Here is a 23953-nt window from a genome sequence, read left to right on the forward strand (position 1 = left end):
TGTGTTTAGAACTCTAGTACATGACCCAGCTAGATTAAACCCCTGATCTGAATCTGTGTGGAGCCTAGCTTGTTCCACTCCTCCCATTCAGAGGCTTACTGTGTGTCTCTTAATTCACTGTTCTTCTCTCCACTACAAAATGTTTCTCAGGTAAGAATGTGAATAACACTGTGCCCAGAGCATTGAGTTGGACTGTATAGTCAGAGCTATGTGAATACTAGAATAAGTGAGAGGTATGAATAAGGAAAAGAAAAGAAAATATTCAGTGACAATATAATCATCGACAAATGCAAGGCCAGATAACCTGAAAAGATCTGGGGCTCATAAAATCATCCCAGAGAGCCCCTGCCTGTAGAAATTAGATCTGTTAGAACCAAGGATACATGCACCTCCAACTGTGGTTGAAGGAGAGAAGGATTAGATCAGCCTCTTTTCCTGACAGCCCACCACCTGTGCTGGGCTTCCTGTCTTTGGCTGCAGCTTCCCCACCTCATGCCACTTCTCACTCCGGGATAGGGACCCAATCTCTACAAGATTTGCAATAACAAAACTGCTCAAGTTTGCAAGGATGTTGCATTTCTCAGGAAGCCTTTCATCAAAAAGCAGGCAAGAAGAAGAGCCCAGTGAATGAAAACAGAGAAGAAAAACACACTATAATTTAGAGATCACACAAAGAACGGCAGGGCTTGCCTGGACACAGACAGCCCTAGATAGTGCCCTCACTTATTCTTCAGGTTTCTCAGGGACCTGAGACGTCGGCCTACGGATACACTCCAAGCCAGTAAAGCATGGACACTCAACCTCTGATAGATATCTAAGAGATAACCCTGAATGAAGACATTTGGAGGGCCCCTCAAGAAGAGTGTGGTCCCCAAGTGTCCTGGCCTTGCAATTGCCCCTGAGAGATCTTGTACAGTCCTGGCTGGATATATAGCTCATCCTGACTTCCAAAAAGAGGTCCCATGTCAGCGAAGACCTTGATCTGAGGGGACCAGCCTTGGATTCAGCAGGGAGTGGATTTCCAGGACTGGTCATTTTCAAGATAAAGACTCTGAATTAGGGAGGAGGGAACCACCCACCCCAGACAGAGGAGGCCACACAAAATGCTCCCTGCTGTGGGCCCTGGGAGGCCCAGGGCAGAGTTGTTAGGATGAGGAGTCCCCTCAGTTCTGCCTGGAGGGTATTAGGTCTTGTGGGCATCCCCCAGGTCCATAGAGGGAGGAGACTCAGACCCTCAAAGGTGGCAAAGTGAAGACCCCGAGTGTTATGAGTGGGAACCCCATCAACAGAAGGAGCAGAAGAGAGTATTGCCTCTGTTCTTAGTCTTGGGAAGCCACTGGGAGAGCTCTCTGACAGAGGTACCCATAGTTTCTTCCTGAGTGGTCTCAGGCAGGAAGGGTCTGGTCTAAAGGGGCAGCCCCCATTTCTACGGAGGGAGGAGTCTTGTCCCTAAATGGAGTTAGGTGTGGACCTTGAGTGTTTATGGGGTGACCTATCGCCTAAAAAGGATCTGCCAGGCGCAGTGAAATAGCTTGCAATCCTGTGAGGCCCCAGGCAAGTGTATGGTGCGGCACGCCCTGACCTGTCCATCTAGGGTATTGGCGTGGTGAGAATCTTGTTCTGAGCCTGTGAGTCAGGTTTTCATACGCGGGACTCCCAGGCTCTGATAGGTATCAATATGAGGACCCTGCGTGGGCACTAAGGGACCACTCACTTCAGAGCACTGGAGTCCCAACAAGGATCCTGTCCTTGTTGTTGGCCCTCAGAGGCCCCCCTGCCCCTGTGTTAGGGCCTTGATCCTTGGAAGCCCTCGGTACAACCCTGTACGGATGTGACGTGTCCTGGCTTCCATCTAGGAAGTGCTGGGAATGTGCAGCTTCTGGTTTGGGTGGCTGGGAGCTCTCCTCAGCAGAGGAGGGGGGAGTCTGAGGACTGATCAGAAGTCAAGGTGAGGACCCTGAATGTGGACTCTGTTGACCAATTATCCCCAGAAAAGCAGGGTCCTAAGAGCGTCGTTCCTACCGTTGGCCCTCGGAGGCCCCCCTATAGCCTTGGCCGGAAGTGACGGCCGGGCATGCGCTGACTTCCATCTAGGAAGTGCCAGCAAGGCAAGGCCTCTGGTCTGACGGGGTTGCGACTTTCATCATCGGAGGAGGGTGCAGTCTCGGGACCGGTCAGGAGCCCAGGTGAGGACCCTGAATGTGGACTAAGGGGACACCTAACCCAGAACAGAGGAGATCACACAAAGTACTGCCCCTACTGTCACCCGCAAGGCCACCAGGCTGACTTCGGCCTGTAAATTCTCAGGATGGGTGGGCCTTGGTCCAAGAATTGCACCCGAGTTCCGAAGAGGGAGGAGACCCAGACCCTAACTGCAGGCGAGGCGAGGACCGTTAGTGCCAATGAGGAGGCCTTCCCTTAAAAGAGGTGCCATCCACAGCCCAAGTTTGTTCTCAGCTCTGGGAGCCCACGGGCAGGGGTATCCAGATGTGTACAACCCCGACTTCCCCCTAGGGAGGTGAGGGCCTTAGTCTGAGCCATCAATACCACCCCTGTTTCGGGCGGATTCAAGTTAGTAGAAGGAGGAATCCCAAGTCCTACCTTAGAACAAGTTTAGAAGCCTAAGTGAGGAATGAAAAAAAAAAAGTGAGGAATGAAGGGGTCACCAATTGAGAACTCTGGGGTCAGGAATCCCCGCAGCCCTGGCCAGCCCTAGCATTCCCAAAACAGCCTCCAAAGGATATGGCTCACTCTGACTTTCACCTCTGAGTCTCAGGAAGGTGTGGTCTTTGTTGTGAGGGATGTGGCCTCATGGCAGCAAAGGGTGGGGTTCCAGGAATGGTTCAGACTGAAGGGAAGACATGATTGAGGTACTGGGACCACTCAACCCAAAATGGGGAGCATTGCAGTGGGCTCTGCCAGTGCCATTAGCCCTGGAAACCCAGGACAGATCCGGCAAGTTCAGGTGACTCTAGACTTCTGCCTGGAGTGTCTGAGGGAGATGAGTGCCTTCGTTTAAGCCCCAGTTCAGGAGATAGAAGAATCCCAGAAACTGGTGGGAGTCAAGGTAAAAATCCTTTAGAAGGCAATAGGGAATTATCTCCTCTTCTTCTCTCCCCCAGGAGGAGAGGAACAGGCAGAAAAGCCTCCTGTTGGTACTGGCCCAAGGGAGCCACGGTCAGAGGTGTCAGGCTCAGGTACCCCTTGTTTTGTTCCTAGGGATAGATGGTCTCAGGGAAATGAAGTCCTTGGAATAATGGAGAGCCTTATTCAGGAGAGGAAACCCTGGTTGTGTAATGGTTAAGTAGTATGGCTGCTAACCGAAAGGTCGGCAGTTCAAATCCACCAGGTGCTTCTTGGAAACTCCACAGGGCAGTTCTACTCTGTCTTAGAATCGACTTGACAGTAACAGGTACCAAAGGGGTATTTGGCAGAGGCAGGAGACACGGTCTCTAATAGGAGTCAAGGTGAGGACACTGAGTTCTGATGAGGTGACTCCTCCCAGAAGAAAGGGGGAAACATAGAGCCCCAACATTCTGTTCGCACCTGGAGGACCTAGGTATGGTGACTTACTGAGTTGTACTCACTCACTCCCAGGGGATTTCGGGGAGGTGAGGGACCTGGCAAAAAGGAGCCGCCATGGTGAGGACCCTGGTGGAGAACTGAGGCCTCCAAGGAACCCCAGACAGAATGGGCCCCACTGTGCTGTCATCACTGAGACACCCTGCCAGGAGTGGCGGCTGAGCTGCTCCTTCATTTTCTGCTTGTGGGTCCCAGAGGGAGTTGAGGCTTCAGGGTCAGAGTAGTAGAGGCAAGGTGCCTTGGCCCTGCCAGCAGTTGATATGATGGCCCTAAGAGTGAAATTAGAAGAATCCCCGATAACCCAGTACAGAGAGTCCCTAGTGTCAGCCCTTGCTGTCACCCGAGTAAGCCCCAAACAGGGCTGGCAATCTACAATGTAATCCTTTCTCTAATTTCCTCTACAGGGTCCTGACCGGGACAATAGGAGCCTTCTAGAGCAGTGTCCTCAAGAATCCTGCAGAGGTGTTGGTTCTGAAGGCAAAGGAGGCATCTCTCCGCTACAGGGGTGCACATTCTCTCAGCCTCCCTCCTCCTGTGGACCAACATCACCTGCCCTCCTTTAGCACTCCTGCCTGCTGTCCTTGAGCAGAGTCATCATGCCTCGTGGTCATAAGAGTAAGCTCCGTGCCCGTGAGAAATGTCGCCAGACCCAAGGTGACATCCACAGTGTCAAGGGTGCTCAGGCCACTGCAGCAGAGGAGGAAGGGTCCCCCTCCTCTTCCCCTCCTCTTTTTGGGGGGCCTCCCCAGAGCTCCCCTGCTACTCGCACTCCCCAGGGGTGTCAGAGAGCCCCATCCACCACTGCTGCAGGTGCTTCGGGCAGAAGAGCTCCTAGAGGGGCCAATGGCCAAAGTGAGGGAGGTCCAAGTTCCTGTTCAGCCCGAGCCCCCAATGAGAAGTCATGTAGAGACCCTATAACGGGGAGGGTGATCATGTTGTCACAGTTCCTGCTGTCCAAGTATGAAACGCAGGAGCACATTACGAAGGGAAAAATGATGAAGATCATCAACAAAAGGTACAAGGAGCACTTCCCCGAGATTCTGAGGAGAGCCTCTGAGTACATAGAGATGGTCTTTGGCCTTGACGTGAAGGAAGTCAATTCCAAAGGTCAATCCTATACCCTTGTCAGCAAATTGGAGATCACCGAGGAAGAGAATATGAGTGGTGGTAGGGAGTTTCCCAAGAAGGGGCTCCTGATGCCTCTCCTGGCCATGATCTACACAAATGGAAACCGTGCCACCGAGGAGGAGATGTGGGAATTCCTGAATATGGTGGGGATGTACGATGGCAAGACGCACTTCATCTTTGGGGAGCCCCGGAAGCTTGTCACCAAAGATTTGGTGCAGGCAAAGTTCCTGGAGTACCGGCAGGTGCCAAACAGTGATCCGCCACGCTACCAATTCCTGTGGGGTCCCAGAGCCCAAGCCAAAGCCAGCAAGATAAAAGTCCTAGAGTTTTTGGCCAAGGGCAACAATACATGTTCCAGTGCCTTCCAAGCCCTGTATGAAGAAACTTGTAGAGATGAGGAAGAGAGAGCCACAGGCAGAGAATGGGCTGGGGCTAGTCCTAATGCCGGGGCTAGTCCTAATGCCAGGGCCAGGGCTAGTGTCAGGGTGAGTCCAGCCGGTCATCCCATTCCTAGTGAAGTCTGAAGCAGATTCTTCACTTTGTTGTTGAAAATGGCTGTTAACCTTTTAAGTAGTGGAGGCAACATGGGGCTGGAGGGAGCACATGTATGTCTTCTTGTATTCCTGTTATACTTGAGTAACTTATAGATTTAGCCCGTTTTTTTTTTCTTTTTTTGTATTTTTCAAATGTTCCTTTTATTTCAAGGTTTATTAGGATTCAGAATCTCAATTCACTCTCATGCATTACTGCTGTTCTTTTGCTTGATTTAGGTGTAAGAGTTTTGTATTGTGTAAAACAAATTGAAAATCCTTGAATCTATTTTTCTGAATCCAGAACTAGTTAACGTGGTATCGGAATAGAGATGTTCTTTGAAATATTAAAGACATCCACAATAGTTGGGATCACAAGATTGAGGTGGATAAATATAAATGTTGGTTAATTCTTGGTTTTCTGTGTTCCATTCGGTTAAAGTAAAACATGCGTGTGCCTGGATATGTTTAGCTTATTCAAAGCTGTTGTAGAAAATAAATCGTGATGATTTGATCTCTTGTTCCCTGGCTCTTATTTTCCCCAAAGAGCAATTGAGCGTCTGCTCTTTGGAAGGCTTCATGCTAGTACAGGGCCCTTTAGGCAAACGTGTCGAAGTCCGTGTGTATAGATTTTAGAGTTCAACAGCAGCTATGAAATAAGGAGGAGGTTGAGATACACTCCAAGACCTCAGGCCTAGTAGAAAAGGAGTGAGCACTTCAGGGTTCCCTCTAGTGTAAATGCCTTGAGGGAGGGCAGTTTGGGGCCTTGGGAAACTTTGATCTCTCAGTGGGGGTGGGGAGAATTTTAAGTTAGGAAGCATAGGGTAGGGAAGGGTAGGGGGTGAGAAGAGCAGGTAGGGGTGAGGTGGTGGGGAGGGAGTCCAGATAAGCCTGTGTGAGGGGTGAGCAGGGTAAGACCCTCCCATGATGTGTCTGAGCCTGGCTAGGCTGTGCCTGGAATGGAAACCAGTTCTTCACAGTGACTCTGGGTTTGTGGACAAACCAGAGAGGAATCATCTCCTGGGGCAGGATTGGAAGGTGCCCTGTCCCCTTGTCCCAGTGTACTTGAACAGGTTTTCTGACTGGTTGTGTTCTGCATAGCGTGTCCAAGGAGTTCCTGAGAAATAGGGAGCTACTCCTTTGTGTCAGGAATCCACTGTTAGAAGCCTCTTGTGTTGAGCTGGGGGAGCCAGAGCCCATGCCGTTGAAAGGACTTAAGAATTACTTTACACTGAGTGTCACTTGGCAAACTCTAAGTGAAGACTAGTCTTTTGGCAGTGGTGATGTGAATCAAAATTGGGGTGACTTGGAAGTGCAACTAGGAGGGTGAGTTGTTTCTTCACAACAATTCTAGGAGTTTTGTGTTGCATTAAACTGAGGCCGTCTGCTCCACATCCACATTAAATACCATACTGTGTATTGACTCGGCGGCACTGGGTTGGGGGCCTAATATGGATTGAATTGCTCTCCCCCCCACCAAATAGTTGTTGTAATTCCTGACCCTATTCTTGTGTCTGTAATCTCATTTGGGAATTGGTTTTCTTTGTTATGTTAAAGGCACACTATTAGTGTAGGGAGTGTCTTAAGTCAACCCACCAGTGGCTTCACTGGAAAAAGATGTGGCCCTCTTCCTCCATAAAGATTACAGCCTTGGAAATCCTATGTGGCAGTTCTGCTTCATCCTATAGGGTCACTATGACTTGGAATCAAATCAGTGGCAGTGGGTTTAGCGTTTTTGTGGGGCTTTTTTCTTTGGGGAGGAGGGGGTTCTTAAGTCAATCTCTATGGAGATATAAAAGAGCAGATTGAGCAAGCAGTGAAGCAAGTAAGCACAGATAGGGGAAGATTGGTACCGTGCCACATGACATCTCCAGGAACCAAGAAACAGAAGCTGAAAAAAGACAGGAACCTTCCCCCAGAGCCAACAGAGAGAGAAAGCCTTCCCCTACAGCAGGTGCCCTGGAATCGGACTTGAAGCCTCCTAAAGAGTGAGAAAGTAAATTTGTTTGTTAAAACCACCCACTAGTGGTATTTCTCTCATAGCAGCACTAGATAAAGTAGACACTACCTAATGGGTGACAAACATGTTTGTCCTGATTCCTAACCTGAAGGTTGGAGGTGCGAACCCACCCAGTGGCACCTCGGAAGAAAGGCCAGGCAATATGTTTCTGCAAAAATTTCCACCAAGAGAACCCTATGTGTGCAGTTCTACTCTGTAACACGTGGAGTCGCATTAAGCCGAAATCAACTCAACAGCAATGACTTAATATAAAATATAACTTAGTTTTTCTTTCTAAGCAAGTATCTTGTCTGATTTGTTTTTGATTTTCTTTTTCTCCTAGAGCACTGCATATATTTCCTGGAGAAAACAAAACAAAAAATTCTCAGAGAGGAGGGTGGTATTGTGTGGTGTCAAAATAATCATTGTAATAGTTGCAAGTATTTTAAGACCCAATATTTTTCAGGTACTTTGCCAGGTGCTTCACATGCATTTCACAGAATGCACCAGCCCTAGAAGACAGGGCTTATCAAACCCACTTCACAGACGAAGAACCTGGGGCTCTGAGAGTTTGGTAACGTGTACGAGTCCACAACTCTAGTATATGACCAAGCTGGAGTAGACCGCTGGTTTGAATTTGTCTGGAGCCTTCAAGACAAAGACTGACTTGGTATGTCTAAATTCATTTTTCTTCTCACTACTCCTGGTGGAGCAATGGTTAAGCACTCAGCTGCTAACCAAAAGTTTGGCAGTTTAAACCCATCCAGTGGCTCCAAAGGAGAAGGAAGTGGTGATCTGCTCTCATAAAGATTAGAGCCCATGGGGCAGTTCTACTCTGTTGCATGGGGACACTATGAGTAGAAATTGACTGGACAGCACCTAACAAAAACAACACTCATAAGAAAAAGATAGTATTTGGTAACAGCTATATATACAATGCCAGATAACCTGAAAAGATGAGGGGCTCACAAAATCATCCTGGAGAGCCCGTGCCTTGAGAAAATATATCTATTAGAACACAAATCACATGAGACTCTAAGTGTGGCTGATGAAAAGAAGGAATAGGTGAGTCCCCCCCTCCTCCCCAGCAGAATATACCACCTGTCCTGGGCCTCCTGCCTTGGGCTGCAGCTTCCTCATCTCACATCGCTCCTGGGACAGGCACACATTCTTTGTTTAAAAACTGCTCAAGTTTTTAATCAAAGATACAGGAGCCAAAATAGAGACCCCCATGTAGGAAAGCTGGGGAAACCAACACTCTATAGGAATCACCCAGAGACTGGCTGGCACCTGCTCTTTCTTAGTCGTCTAGTGCTGCTATAACAGAAATACTACAAGTATATGGCTTTAACAAAGAGAAATTTCTTTCTTCTTTGTAAACTAGGCGAAAAGTCCAAATTCAGGGCGTCAGCTCCAAGGGTACGCTTTCTCTCTCTGTCGGCCTTCTCATCAGTCTTCCCCAGACTAGGAGCTTCTCCGCGCAGGGACCCCGGAGCAAAGGACACACTCTGCTCCTGGCGTTGCTTTCCTGGTTGTAAGAGGTCTCCCCTCCTCTCTGTTCTCTTCCCTTTCCTTTTGATCTCTTGTGAGATAAAAGGTTGTGCAGGCCACACCCCAGGGAAACTCCCTTTACATTGGATCAGGGATGTAACCTCCTTAAGAGTGTTATAATCCCACCCAAATCCTCTTTAACATAAAATTACAATCCCAAAATGGAGGACAACCACACAATACTGGGAATCATGGCCCAGCCAAATCGATACATACATTTGTGGGGTACATAAGTCAATACATGACATGCCCTCAGACCTAGAAAGCCCCAGGCAGGGCTGTCAGGCTGAGCATCCCCTCACTTATCCTTGAGAGTTCTCAGGGACTTGAGAGCCTTGGCCTAAAAAGGGCACCTCAAGTCAGTAGATACAGGAGTCTCAGTCTTTGATAGACATCAGGGTGATGGTCCTGACTGAGCATGATTGAAGGACCCAGCCAGAACAGTGGGGTCCCATAGATTTCTGCCCTGGCTGTCAGTCCTTGCAGCTCCAGAACACTCCTGACTAGATGTAGCTCAGGGGACCCAAGTCAGCGAGCGCCTTGATCTGAGGGGAGCATCCTCAGATCAACAGAGAATGGAGTCCCATGACAAGTCAGGTTATCAAGCTGAGGACCCTGAATAATGAATGAGGGAACCACCCAGGGCAGAAGAGAGGAGGTCCCACAAATCCCCACCCCACCCTTACACCTTCAGCCCTGAGGGGCAATGACATAATTGTCAGGTTAAGGAGCCCCCTTATTTCCACCTGGAGAGAGGGAAGAGAGGACTTTGGTGTAGGGGAGACTGGCCCCAGGTCCACAGAGGCAGAAGAGCAAGAAAAACACTAAGAGGAGTCAAGGTGAGACCCTGAGTGTTAGGAAGGGATCACCAATAGTAAGTAGAACAGGACCTCACAGAACTCAGCCCCTGTTTTGATGACATGGAGGCACCAGGCAGAGCTTTCAGCCTGAAGTGCCCCCTCATTTCGGCACTAAGAGCGTCAGGGAGGGAGGGCCTTGGTCCAGAGGGGCGGCCCCGTTTGTGCAGAGGGAGGAATCTTCTCCCTAACTGGAATAAGGTTTGGAAGGTTAGTGCTAATGGAGCGACCTATCCCCAAAAGAGGGTCTGCCCAGAGGGCTGACCCAGCCAGCACTCCTGTGAGGCCCCAGGCAGGGGTAGTGTGAGGCACGCTCTGAGTTCCCCCTCTAGGGTATCCAAGAGGTGAGAGTCTTGTTCTCAGCCTGTGACTCAGGTTTCTATAGGCAAGAATCCCAGGCTCTCATACGTATCAAGATGAGGACCCTGAGTAAGCACTAAGGGACCATCCACTCCAGAACAGTGCGATCCCATAGAGCCCTGCATTTGTTGTCGACAGTCGAAGGCCCCCCACAATAGCCTTGTCCCTTGGAGGTTCCCCAACAGCCTTGGCCGGATATGACATATTTTGACAGCCTGCCTCTGTGCCGGAAGTCCAGGAAGGTTAGTTCCTTTCTCTAAGGGGCTAGGCTTCTGACCCCAGAGAGAGTACGTCCAGGATCGGTCAGGAGTCAAGGTGAGGAAGGACTCTGAGTAGGGTCTGAGATGATCACCCACCCCAGAACAAAGCGTCCGCCCCACCCCGTCTCAAGGTCCCGCTTCTGCTGTTGGCCCTGGGAGACGCCGCCAGAGCTAGCTGGCTAAGTTCTGCTTGGAAAGTCACAGGGATTTGAGGGTCAGGTCTTGGGAAGTGGGTTCTAGGTCTGCAGAGGGAGGAGTCTTGGGCTTAGCTAGAATCAAGGTGAAGACCGTGAGGACAAATGAGATGCAAACAATGAGCGCCACAAAGTCCCGGCCCTAGTGTTGGCCCTGGGAGGTTCCATGCAGTTTCAGCCAGACTTCTACCTGAAAGGTCTCAGAGAGATGAGGACCTTAGTCTAATGGGGGCTGCCTGATTCTGCAAAGGGAGTTCACTTGGTCCTTAAGAGGAGTCAGTGAAAAATTCCAGTATGAGGTGGGAGGGAACCAGGTGCCCCATAACTGAGTATGCCCTCTTCTCTCGACCTGGGGTAACTCTAGAATAAGTGTCGCCCTGAGGTGCCCCCCTCATTTCCTCCTGGAGGGGGCTAAGGAGGTGTGGACTGTTGTCTAATGGAGCAGCCCCAATTCTGGAGAGGGAGGAGACCTAACAGGAGTTACAGTGAGGACCCAGTATGAGGACTGATGCTATCACTCACCACAGAAAAGTGGAAGCGGCAGACAGTTCCTGCTTGCGGTCTTTGGAGGTGTGTTTGAACCCTCCTTTCTTTTTGCTGCTGTCAGGTTGGTGAGAGCCTTGATTTGAGGGGAAGGGCCTCAGATCAGCAGAGGAACGTGCCCCAGGCCTTAACTATAGACAGTTAGGGCTCTCAGGCCCTACTTAGAGCCAAGATAAAGACTCTGAATGACTACTGAGGTCTCCAAGGAACCCAAAACAGAAAGGGCCCAATTGAGCAATCAGCATTCAGTGCCCCCTGAGAGGGTGCTACTTCACTTTCTCTTAGGTGGTCCCAGGAAGACAGGGACACTGGTTCAATGCGTCAAATTTAGAGCATCGCTGGGGGGCGGGGGCGAAGGTGAAGGCCCTGCCAACAGTTGACATAACGGTCTTGAGCGTTAAGTGAGCGGGCCACCTATCCCAGTACAGAAGAGACCCCAAAGAGTCTAGACCCGCCAATTCCTGTTTTCAGGTCTAGTAAGACCCAGGCAAGGCTGGCAGGATGCAGCCTCAGGCATACTCTAATTACTTCCACAGGGTTCTCAGGGGACAGGATGACCAGGAGCACAGGAACCCTCTAAATTTTCTAGATTAGTGCCTTCAAGCAAACCTGTAGCAGTGCCTTCTTAAAGCCTAAGTGGTATCTCCCTACTTATGGTGCTAACTCTGTCTCTCCTCTCTCTTCCAGGGAGCATACGTCACCTGTTGTCCTTCTCTCTCTCCTCTTGTCTGTGTCCCTGACCAGTCATGCCTCACACTCAGAAGAGTAATCTCTGTGTACGTGAGAAACGCCAGCAGAAACAAGGTGAGACCAAGGTTCTCAGGGGTGCTCAGGCCATGGCAACAGCAAAAGAAAAGTTTCCCTCCTCTTCAGCTCCTCCTTTTGGGCGTACTACCCAGAGAAAGCCTGGTGCTAAGTCACGTAGCACTTTGCAGGGCCCTGAGAGAGCCCTATCCACCCTCACTACTTCTCCAGGGGCTTCACGAACAAGATCTTATGCAGGTGCCAAGAGCAAAGGTAAGAAAAGGCGATGTTCCTCCCAGGACCAACCATCCACTAAGCGGTCCCGCAGAGACCCTCTAACCGAGAAGGTGGGTACACTGGTGCAGTTCCTGGTGCAAAAGTATAAAATGAAAAAGCTCGTCATGAAGGAAGACATGCTGAAGATTGTCAACAAAAAGTACAAGAAACGCTTCCTCGAGATCCTCAGGAGAGCTTCTTTCAGCATGGAGGTGGTCTTTGGCATCGCCTTAAAGGAAATCGACTCCATCAAGCACTCCTATGCCCTTGTGAGCAAAATGGACCTCCCGAACAATGGGAGGCTGAATCGTGGCAGGGGGTTGCCAAAAACTGGTCTCCTGATGATTCTTCTGGGCGTGATCTTCATGAATGGCAACTGCGCCAGTGAGGAGAAGATCTGGGAATTCCTGAATAAGATGAAAATTTTTGCAGGGAAGAGGCACTTCATGTTTGGGGAGCCTAGGAAACTTATCACCCAAGATTTTGTGAAGCTAAAATACCTGGAGTACCGGCAGGTGCCCAACAGTGATCCTCCAAGCTATGAATTTCTCTGGGGTCCCAGAGCCCATGCTGAAACCAGCAAGATGAAAATCCTGGAGTTTTTGGCCAAGATCAATGATACTGTGCCAAGTGCTCTCCCATCCTTGTATGAAGAGGCCTTGAGAGATGAGGAAGAGAGAGCCAGAGCCACAGTTCCAGACCAGGCTGATCCTACTGCTATGGCCAGTGTAGTGCATGCTCCCGTGCCAGGTCCAGCAGCTCCTCCCAGGCCTAGTGAAGCATGAGGCAGATTCTTCACATTGTGAGGGCAGTCATCGTTCCAAGTAGTGGAGGGCTGGGTGGGACAGGAGGGAACACAGTGTATCATACCTTTCTGTTTCTGCTCTATGTAGGTCACTTAGGGATTTAACTGTATGTTCTTTCTTTATTTTTCAAATGTTAACCCTTTCAAGTGAAGGCTGTTTTTAGCATTATAATCTAAGTTCATTAATGACATGGATAACACATTTATCGATGTTTCTCAAGTTTAAGATAAAGAGCTTTGCTATTTTGGGAAAGAAAAAAAAGGGGGGGAACCTTCCATTTTAGTGATCTGAAGGAAAATAACATGACATTCGAACAGGCATTTCTTAGAAATGTAAAGAACACAGCAGTAAAAAAAGATACAAGAAATAGAGAAAAAAGTAAGATAGTCAATATTTAGCTTTTAACTCAAAGGCAATGGGTTTGGTTTTTTTAGTTAATCTCTACAAGGTCCTATAAGATTGCTATGAGTAGGAATCGATTCAAAAGCAATAAATTTTGTTTGGTTTTTGAATCTCTTTCAGTCTGTTATTAAATAAAATAAAAAGATGCATAACTATATTTGCTTAACTTATTTAATGTAGAAGAAATTAATAAATTAGGAGTCCTCGTTGCACAGGACCGGTAACCAAATCAGCTGGTAACCAATAGGCTGGCAGTTTGAATCCACCAACCACTCCTTGCAAACCCTATGGAGCAGCTCTACTCTGTCCTTAGGGTCACTGTGAGTCGGAATCGACTCGTCGGTAATGGGGTTATTTTTCTGTTCATTTGTTAGTTTATTCACCTACTCACTTATACCTCCAAGATTCATTGAGCATGTGCTCTTTGGAAGATGCAGTGCTAATGCTGGGAATGTTTAAAGAAAAAAGAAAAAACAAGACTAACCATTGCCATAGAAGTTTAGGGTCTAGAAGCCGCCATCATGTAAGGAAGATGGTGACCCAAAGGACAAGTAAAAAGAGTAAGAAGGGGGGAGGTTTGGAATGAGAGCTCTCTAGTGTAAATGCCCTGAGGCATGGCAGTTTGGGACACTTTGATCCCTCAGTGGAGGTAATTAGATTGCATGCAGTGGGGAGGGGGGGGATGAGGAGTGGATTAAATGTGGCTTTCCACAGGGGTGCGCAGGGCCAGACAAAAACCCATGATATTTCTCAGCACCGAAAGGCTGAGCCTGGAATGGAAACCAGCTATTCACAGATACCCTGGGATTGTGGGTAAACCAGGGAGAAATCCCCACCAGGGGCAGGACTGAAAAGTGTCCTGTGTTCTCCTCCTGGTGCAGTTGAACACGTGCACTGACTGGGTGTGTTACGCACATTATTTCTAGGAAGATTCTGAGAAGTAGGGTGATACTCCCTTGAGGTGAGATGTCAAGAAGCCACTGTTCTGGCACTGTGTCTTAGGCTGGGGGAGCCAGAGCCCACTCCATGCAACAGACATTTGAATGAGGTTATCCTGAGTGTCTTTGGCAAACTCCAAGTGAAAACTAGATTTCTGTTGGTGGAGATATCAGTGAAAACAGGTGACTTGGAAGGGCAGCTGGGAGGGTGAATGGTTGTCCTTGACAATAATTCTAGGGCGTTGTGTTCTATCCAGCTGGGGAAGTCTACCCCACACCCACATTAAAAAACATACTCCCTGATGAAAAATATTACCCAGTTTTCCTTCCTAAGGTGCATTTTGGCTGATTTGGTTTTCCTGCATATTCACTGACACATCCTGGATTAAAATAAGAAAAAACCCCAGAGAGGTGGGTGGTTTCATCTGGGGTCCAAATAATCCTAGTAATAACTGCCATTCTTTGAAGACCCAGAACATGCCAGGCACTGTACTAGGTGCTTTACATGCATTACATGTATTACGCACAGGGACTGAGCCCTCCAAGGATCCCAGGAAAGAAAGGGCCGCACTGAACTGTCAGGACCGGGGGTCTTCTCTGCCAGGGATGGTGGCCGGGCTGCCCCTTCCCTTCCTTCTACACTGTCCCAGGGGCTCTGATGTGTCAAGTTCAGAGTAAAAAAGACAAGGGGCCCAAGCCCTGCCAACTGTTGATACGATGTCCATGAAAGTGGACTGAGAGGACCCCTTAACCCCAGTACAGAGGAGCCCACTGCCAGCCCTTGCTGTCACCACAGCAAAGCCTAGGCAGGGCTGCCAGGCTGCAGTTTAAGCCTCACCCCAACTTCCCCCACAAGGTTTCGGGACAGGCTGACCAGGAGATCAGGAGCCTTGTGGGTTCCTAGAGCAGTGCCATCCAGGAAAAACTGCAGAGGCAGTCATTGTTAAAGCCAAGGAGGCATCTCTCTGCTCAAGGGGTGCACACCCTCTCAGCCTCCCTCCTCCAGTGGACACACATCACCTACCCTCCTCCCACACTCCTGCCCACTGTCCTTGACCAGAAACATCAGGCCACGTGGTCAGAAGAGTAAGCTCCGCGCCCCTGACAAGGGTGCTCAGGCCACTGCAGCGGAGGAGGAATGGTCCCTGTCCTCATCCTCTCCTCCTTTTGGGCCCCCCCCAGAGCTCCCCTGCTGCTCACATTCCCAAGGGGCCTCAGAGAGCCCCATCCACGAACACTGCTGCTGCAGGTGCTGCGTGTACAAGAGCTAATGGGAAACGGGCTTTGCTAAGAATGGACTCCTGAGGCCTCTCCTGGGTGTGATCTACAGGAATGGCAACTGGGCCACTGTGGTAGAGATCTGGAAATTGCTGAATGTGCTGGGGATCTACGATAGGTGGGGACATTTCATTGATGGGGAGCCCAGGAAGCTCCTCACCAAAGATTTGGTGCAGGAAAAGTACCTGGAGTACCAGCAGGTACCCAACAGTGATCCTCCATCCTATGAATTCCTGTGGGTCCCAGAGCCCACACTGAAGCCAACAAGAAAAAAGTCCTGCAGTTTGGGGCCAAGGTATATGATACATTCCCCAGTGCTTTCCCATTGCACTATGAAGAGGCTTTGAGAGATAAGGAGACCTCGAGCCAGAGCTGCAGCCAGGGCTGATCCTACTCCAAGGGCCAGTGCACATTCCAGAGCCCCATCCAACAGCTCTTCCCACCCCTAGTCAAGTCTGAGGCAGATCATTCACTTTTCTTTTAGTGAGGCTGTGTGATATATACATGGATTTGCTTAGGAAATTCAATCTATTAAATTTATTATTTGTCCTCTTACCTACTTGTTCTTTTATTCTCCAAACATTAATTGAGCATGTGCTCCTGGAAGTATCTTGATATTGCTGGAATTCTAAGACGATGAAATCTCAGCCTCTGTCCATAGGTTTTACAGCAAGAGCAGTTATATAAGGAAGAGGGCAAGATACTCTCTCTATGAACTAAAGGATAAGTAAAAAGAAGGGTAAGATGGGACTTTCAGATGTGAGCAGTGAGGTGTAAATGCCCTGAGGCCTCAGTGTAAGGTTATTTTAAGTTAGGCTTTAAGGTGGGAGTGGTGCACAGGGCCAGACACTCCCATGATGCGTCATAGCATAGAGAGGCTGAGCCTGGAGTGGAAACCAGCTCTTCACAGTGACTCTGGGATGGTGGGTAAACCAGAGAGAAATCCCCACCTGGGGCAGAACTGGAAGGTGTGCTGTGCTCTTGTACCAGTTCATTTGAACACACACACTGAGTAGGTGTCTTATGTACAACGTGTCCAGGGACTTCCTGAGAAATAAGGGCGACACTCCCTTGAGGTGGGATGCTCAGCAGCTTCTGGACTATCACTTGGCCCTGGTCTGCAGGAGCCAAAGTACTCTCAAATAGAAGGGCATTCAAATTAGGTTATTTTGTGGGCAAGTTGGCAAACTCTAAATGAGGTCTAGATTTTGGGGAAGGAGCTCTGGTGGCTCCACAATTAAGTGGGAGAAAGACTGATGATCTGTTTCTATAAAGGTTACTGCCGAGAAAATTCTTGTGGGTCTGTTCTACTCTGTCCTAGTGGGTCGCTGTGACTTGGAAGCGGCTCAATGACAACTGTCTCTTTGATTGTTTGAGGACAGAAATATAGCTTGGAAGGAAGGAAACGGCTAACCTTAGAAACAACTTCTCAGGGCTTTCAGTTGTATCCAGCTGGGAAAGACATCTTCATACCCCAAATATAAAAGATACTCCAATGGGAAAACCTTAGTTTTCCTTGCTAAGTAGCGTTTTGGCTGATCTGATTTCCTTTGTCCGAGAGCACTACGTATTTTCTGACATCTCCCATTTCTTAAAAAAAAAAATCCTACTGGGCTGGGTGGCCCTCTGGGCTTGTTACTCAACCTAGGGAGGTTGGTCCTTGTGCAGCGTACTCAGACTTGCCAATTATCTGGACACCAGTCTTTGAGAAAAAAAGTAACTTTATTGCAATGCCCAGAGCAAGGAGCCAGAAAGATGTTCCTCAGATTCAACTCCCCGAGCTACAGAGAAGCGGGGCCTACATGTGACTTGTCCAGCAAGATGGCAGCCACGGTGTTTGGGAGGGAAAATTCTAGAAGGTGGCCAGGAAACAGGAGGTGATGCAGTTCTTGTCAGACCTCTTGCTTTGCAATAGGGTCCAGGCGATGATTTCTCCTCTGATTCATTCCACCTGTTGCTGTGTCCCCTCTTATGATCAATTAGGTCATGGCTGGCTCTTCTGCACATGCTGGGTGGGCCAAATCTGACTTAGGCAGGTTTAAGGACTAATGGAAATTTACTGGGACTCATAGAGTCAGGTTACAATCTTCCCTTGATATGTAGCAATTCCTTAACCTTAAGGAACAAGAGTCGGCTACTCATCTGGCTACTTCCTGCTGACATGTGGTGGAGTTTTAGGGACCTAGGAACAGGCAAGGAATGATTATCTCCTGGAGGTAGCAGGCAAAGAAGACATAGAAGGTAGAAAAGGAGAGCTTAAGTCTTCCCCTTACCTTCCCCACCAAACTCACAAAAAGAAATATAAATGTCTAAGTGGTTTTCAGTTTATCTTAGCCACTTGGAAGTGAAATCCCTTGACCCCAAACCAAAAGCTAGCAGAGCCAAGATTTTAACCCAGGGAGATGGTGTCCACGACCCTTCTGCTATACTGCCACCAGAAATGTTATTGGTTTTCTCCTGCTGCCAGGCCCTTTCATACACTCGGAGAGATTTTCTGTTCAATCTAATTAAAACAACCTCCCCATAAACACTGTACACCCGCTGATGGGTTCCAACTTCTGGGCACCACTGCTACTCACCCAACTTCTGCTGCCTTGCTCCACCCCTAAGATTTAGGAGGGCAAAGAGAAAGGCCAATAAATGTTGCTTACGTGCTAGGAGAAGTGAAGGAAATTGCCCTGTATAAGCAGAACACACCCCAGTAACCACTGAAATGCAAGTCGTCCTCACCCCTGGCCCAGAAGACTGAAGTAGAAGCTTTACCTAAGATACCCGGAAACACTAAGTTCCTGGACTACTTAAGGGTCATCTGGAGCACTACATCCCCAGGCTGCCTTAAGGAGAGGTCTCCCATACAACATTTCATAAGGGCTCAGTTGGAGCCAGCTTCTAGGGGCCACCCGGACTCTCAACAGGGCAATGTAGCAGCTTGATCCAGGGCAGACTGGTCTCTTAGGATACAAGTATTCACCCACATTGCCCACACTAGCTTAGGTTTCTAACTAGACCTTTTAAACACCCAGTCATGGCAGTAGTAGTAACAGTAGTGGTCTCCAGGGAGCATGTAGCTCCCACCAAATTCATAAATGTCCTGACTTTGGATACAAAGGCTCCTCTATTATCGCTTTGAATTGAATAAGGTAGGCCAAATCCAGGAATCATTTCACTGAGGACAGCCTTGCTTTCCTCGGATGCCTTTTCCGTTCAGTGGGGAAGGCTTCTACCATTAAGGTAAGGGGGTATCTATAAACACTAAAAGATACTTGAAACCTCCTGGAGCCATTGGCATAACTGTTAAGTCCACTTGCCAGTCTTCTCCGGGTCCAGTCCCGCCAGCATGTACCCAAGGCTTAGGACGTGGTGGGCCTGTTTTGGCTTGTTCTTCATGCAGGTGATGCATTGTTGAGTCTTTTGTAGATTAGGCCCTTTAACCAGTTTGGCTAGCCAGTGAAACATAGCATGTGGACTGTAATGTGTGCTCTCATGAGCTGCCTTTATGATCAGGTGCATCACGTGTTCTGGTATAACACCTGTCCTTGGAAAATCTACAACCACCTGTTTTCTGCTCTGTTCGAGGTCAAAGCCCCATTCACAAGCTCTGTGTGTATCACATTCAGTGCACTGGGGGTTTCCTGGTAGCTGAAGATGAGGAATTAAAGCAAAGCAAGTTTCGGGGGTTTTGTTTAACACCTTGGTTGGCTGCCTGATCATTTAATTATGTGAGACTGTCCCTACTGGTGCTGGAGGCAGTGTATACCTGCCACCTCTGTTGACCAAACATTACTCCAAAAAGGCATCTCTAGTTTTTTAGTAGGCTTTCTTTCCTCCAGTCCCACCACCCGAGACACTTTTTACTGTCACAGCCCTCACAGGGTGTGAGGCGAGTTAAGGAAGATGACCGTCTTGTCAGGCCCTGAAGCTGTGTGGCACCTCTGCCTGTGTTTGGCAGCTCTCCGCCCTGCCAGTGACGCTGGCTGATGGCTGGGACTGCACACTTGTCCCTGCCTGGGGTGGCTGGAGAGTCTTCTGTGTGCTTGGGACAGCAACAGAGGCCATGTTTTCCAGTTCTCTGGTCTGTTGTGTCAGTAAGTTGTCCTCCCACTGTTATTGCAACCTGGGGTTCCCTGTGGGTTGCAGGGGAGCCCCAGGGCCCCATCAGTCCAAGTCACTGGCTGACAGCTGCAGAATCTCTTATGGGATTCCTTCTCGGGCTAGGCTGGCTGCCAGAGGCAATCTCTTTTCCAGTGGACTTACTATTTGCAGTAGACACACTGTCTGGGGCTTAGGTGGCCTTGGGTTGTCCACTGGTCCTTTTGGGGCTGAGGACTTATTCAACATGAGATCTGCCTGGGTGGCAGGTAACCTCCGAGAGCTGCTACCAGGAGCACGGCCTTTTTACTTGTACCTGGTCCCGATTATTGAAGACCTTAAAGGCAATCTCAAGAAGCTGTGAAGTAGTCATTCCTAGACCTCCTTCTAACTTCTGAAGTTTCCACCTGATGTTGGGGGCACTCCTGGGTGATGAAACTCATTATTTAGGAACCGGGCATTCTCTGGGTCTTCAGGGTTTATGTCAGTAAAATGCCGGTATGCTTCCTACACCCGTTCTAGGAAACTGGAGGGATTTTCCTTGGGGCCTTGTAGTACATCCTGAACGTTCCTAAGGCTCTTCTGTGTTGGGGTCCCTTGCTGTCAAACAATTTTTATCATGTTCTAGCTGTCCTGCCCCCAGCCGATATCTGGGGCACGTACAACCAGGGCTGCTGGGAGTCTAACGCCATTTTGTGGGTTGAGGTTATGCAACCTGTCAGTCTCTTGGCGTGCCTTTTCTGAGACCATGTTCCGTTCCTCTGGAGTTAGGTGGAGAACGGTGTATGGACCCAGATAAACCCTCTAGGCTGGCCATTGTGATCCAGTGCGGCAGACACTTATCTCAGTGGAAATTGCCGTGAGGAAATTTGGGCAGGTCCTGGCCAAAATGCATCCCACTATGGGTGTGTGCAGGACTGGAACTCTCTGACTCAGGAGGCCTGGGAGCAATTTTCCGGAGGAGTGGCAGAGGGTTCCGCCAAAGGAGTAACGCTGCCGGGCCTACACCTCCAGGTGGAAGGGGTATGGATAAATGCAAATCTCAGGGCGGCTCAGTGGTCGATCTAAGCCCCCACTCTATAAACAAGAAGCCTGTGTTTCCGCTGGGCAAATCCTAGTTCCCCTCTTAGTATATCCAATTTAGCATTGGCTGAAGGCGGAGTTACATGCTCTGTAATTTCTAATTTCTAATTCTATGTTCATTTCTAGCATACATTTAGGTCTGCTTTACATTAGGTAGGAGAAACATTCACTATCCATAATACATTCAGATAAATGTATAAACCTAACCACAATCCTTTTAACATACTCCAGTTTAGTCTTCTCTACACCTTAACTGGAGCCTGGTGCACAATGGTTAAACCCTATGGCTGGTAACCAAAAGGTCTGCAGTTCAAGTCCACCAGTCGCTCCTTGGAAACCCTATGGGACAGAGTAGAACTGCTCTTTAGGGTCACTATGAGTCCAAAACTTCCTGTTCATGTATTTCCCCTTGGGCCTCTGGCTTGAGGGAACCAGAAGACCTTGGCCCCCTAACACTCATCCCTTTTAACTGCCTGGCTTTGGCCCCACACCTCTCCAGGTGGGCTTTTCTCCCCTTCATTTTCCCCTGTACCATTAGCTTACACTGTTCCTGTAGGTTTTTATTTTGCAAGAAAGACATAAAGATTTGTACTTACAGGATTTCATCCCATTTTCCTCCTGTTTTTCAAAACAGATCTAACTGTAAGATGATAGCATAGTTAAGTGACCCCAAACAGTATTGGAATCCACATGAAAAAACAAAGAGCGCCAGGGGTTTTCCATTTTTCACTCACATTCACAGAACCAGAACTGGAACCTAACAACCACAAACTAGGCCGCCCATTCTCTGCCCTCTGCTAGGTGGAGTGGGGGAGTAACGAGGATGACCTTAGTGGGGCTTCAGTTCCCCCTAATGGGGTTGTCTTGGTTCTACTTCAATCCTGCAGATACCTCCTGATACCTCCAATTCCAAGCACTTACACACTTAACAAGAGAAATTCTGAGGGCACTTACCTAGTGGACTTCCATTCCTGAGTTAGTTTCTAATTCTCAAAGCAAAAGTGCCTGGGCTGGTCGTCGCCTCGGTGGCAGTTAGGAGGCCCACAGGATCCTCCCGAACAAGGGGCTGGATGGTTGCTGAGGGTCGGTGGACATTCTGCTCATGGTCGAGTTGCTGCCGGGCTCCAGACAGGGGGTCTGTGGGACACTTTGGCCCCACATCCGGCTCCAAAATTGTTACTGAACCCAGGAAGGTGGATCCCTGTCCAGCACGTTCAGACTTGCCAATAACCTCGGCACTGGTCTTTGACAAAGAGAAAATATTTTATTGCAATGCGCAGAGCAAGGACCTGGGAGGATGTTTCTCAGATCTGACCCTTAGAGCTACGGTGACTGTGCAGGCACACCGGGGATGGAAAAATTCCAGAAGGTGGCCAGGAAATAAGAGGTAACATGGTTCCTGTCGGACTTCTGGCTTTGGAATAGGGTCTGGGTGATGATTTTTTTTCAATTCATTCCACCTGTTGCTGGGTCCTCTGTTGGGGTCAATTAGCGGTCCCAGCTGGCCCTTCTGCGCATGCGGGGTGGGCCAAATCTGGCTTGGGCCACTTTAAGGACTAATGGAAATTTACTGGCATTCTTAGGGTCAGGTTATAGGGTCAAAATAATCATAGTAATACCTGCCATTCTATAAAGTCTCAAAATGTGCCAGGCACTCTGCCAGGTACTTTACATACATTACATGAATTTCAACAATCCCGGAAAACAGGACTTATCAAATCCACTTCACAAATGAAGAACCTGAGGCTCAGAAAGTTTGCTAATGTGTGCGAGTTGACAAGTCTAGTACATAACAGAGCTGGACTAGAACCCTGGTCTGAATCCCTCTGGAGCGCATACTGTTCCACTCCTCCCAGCCAGAGGCTTACCTTGTGTCTCTTAATTCACTGTTCTTCTCACCACTACAAAATGTCTCTCGGGTGATAAAAAAAATATCTTTGTGCTCAAAGCACTGAGTTGGAATACACAGCCAGAACCATAAGAATACCAAAATAAATGAGTGGTATGAATAAATGAGATAAAGAGATACTTCTCACTGAAATCATGATCATCTACTTATGCTATCTCAGATAACCTCAAAACATAGAGGCTCACAAAATCAACTTGGACAGCCCCTTTCCTGTAGAAGGTAAACCTTTTAGGAAAGAAGTCAAAATAGATGCCAGAACTAAAACCATTCCCGAAGCCTACTGTCCAGACAAAGATTAGACTGAACTATAAAACATAAAACAATACTTGTGAAGAGTGTGCTTTTTAGTTCAAGCAGATACAGGAGACCAAATGGGCGGCTCCTGTCCAGAGGCAGGATGAGAAGGCAGGAATGGACAGGAGCTGGATGAAGGGACATGGGAAACCTGGGGTGGAAAGGGGACGTGTGCTGTCACATTATACGGATTGCAAATAAATGTCACATAACAATATGTGTATATATTTTTGTATCAGAAATTAACTTCAGCTGTAAACTTCCACCTAAAGCACCATAAAAAAAATAAATGGATATATTTGGTTATACACACACATACAAAAAAATAAAAAACACAGATGCCAAGTCTGGCTGATGAAGTGATGTACTAGATCCCCGTGTATTTTCTCTGGCAGCCCACCACCTGTCCTGGGCCCTTTGTCTTGTGCTGCAGCGTCCCTGTCTCACATTGCTTTCGGACAGGGACCCATTCTCTGCAATGTTTCCAGGAGGCAAATGACTCAAGACTTGGAGGGATGGGACATTTCCCAGGAAGCCGTTAGTCCAAGAGACAGGAACCAAGATCAGGACATCCATGAGTGAGGACTGGGAAGATGAACACCCCATAAATATAGGAATTACCCAGAGACCGACTGGCACCTGCTCTCAAACCTCGAAAGCCCCAGGCAGGGCTGTCAGGCTGAGCATCCCCTCTCTTATCCTTTAGAGTTCTCAGGGACTTGAGAGCCTGGGCCTAAGAAGGGCACCTCAAGTCAGTAGATGCAGGAGTCTCAGTCTCTGGTAGATATCAAGCTGATGATCCTGAATGAGGATGATGGAAGGACCCAGGCAGAAAAGTGGTGTCCTATAGAGACTCATCTCTGCTGTCACTCCTTCGAGGTGCTGAAGAGCTGTGGACAGATATGCATCACCTGGATTCCAAATCATGGTTCCATGAAGGTATGGACATTGATCAGAGAGGATCTTCAGGTAAGTAGAGGGTAGATTCTTAGAACTGATTGGGTGTTGTCTTGGTCATCTAGTGCTGCCACAACAGAAATACCACAAGTGGATGGCTTCAACAAAGAGAAATTTATTCACTCATAGTCCAGTAGGCTACAAGTCCAAATTCAGGGTGTCAGTTCCAGCGG

At 48.6% G+C, this 23953-nt stretch overlaps 2 protein-coding genes across 2 annotated transcripts in view; both read left to right on the plus strand.

Annotated features, from left to right (window-relative positions):
- Window positions 1-4178: 4178 nt before the first annotated feature.
- On the plus strand, window positions 4179-5234 carry LOC126068812 (melanoma-associated antigen B2-like). Its single transcript, XM_049871510.1, has one exon. It carries the CDS (start codon window positions 4179-4181, stop codon window positions 5232-5234), a length of 1056 nt encoding a protein of 351 aa, XP_049727467.1.
- A 6516-nt stretch (window positions 5235-11750) lies between these two features.
- The window catches only part of LOC126068813 (melanoma-associated antigen B3-like), a 46918-nt gene continuing 34715 nt past the window's right edge, over window positions 11751-23953 (plus strand). The window contains exons 1-3 of the mRNA XM_049871511.1: window positions 11751-12752; window positions 15177-15256; window positions 15501-15683. Coding sequence (XP_049727468.1) covers window positions 11751-12752; window positions 15177-15256; window positions 15501-15683 — 1265 coding nt within the window. The remainder of the gene's footprint in view (window positions 12753-15176; window positions 15257-15500; window positions 15684-23953) is intronic.

Source organism: Elephas maximus, chromosome X, assembly GCF_024166365.1.
Source record: "Elephas maximus indicus isolate mEleMax1 chromosome X, mEleMax1 primary haplotype, whole genome shotgun sequence".
NCBI classification, from domain to species: Eukaryota; Metazoa; Chordata; class Mammalia; order Proboscidea; family Elephantidae; genus Elephas; species Elephas maximus.

What these genes read in the sequence shown, in the direction of transcription:
- LOC126068812 (XM_049871510.1), top strand. Translation starts at nt 4,179, where the DNA reads ATGCCTCGTGGTCATAAGAGTAAGCTCCGTGCCCGTGAGAAATGTCGC.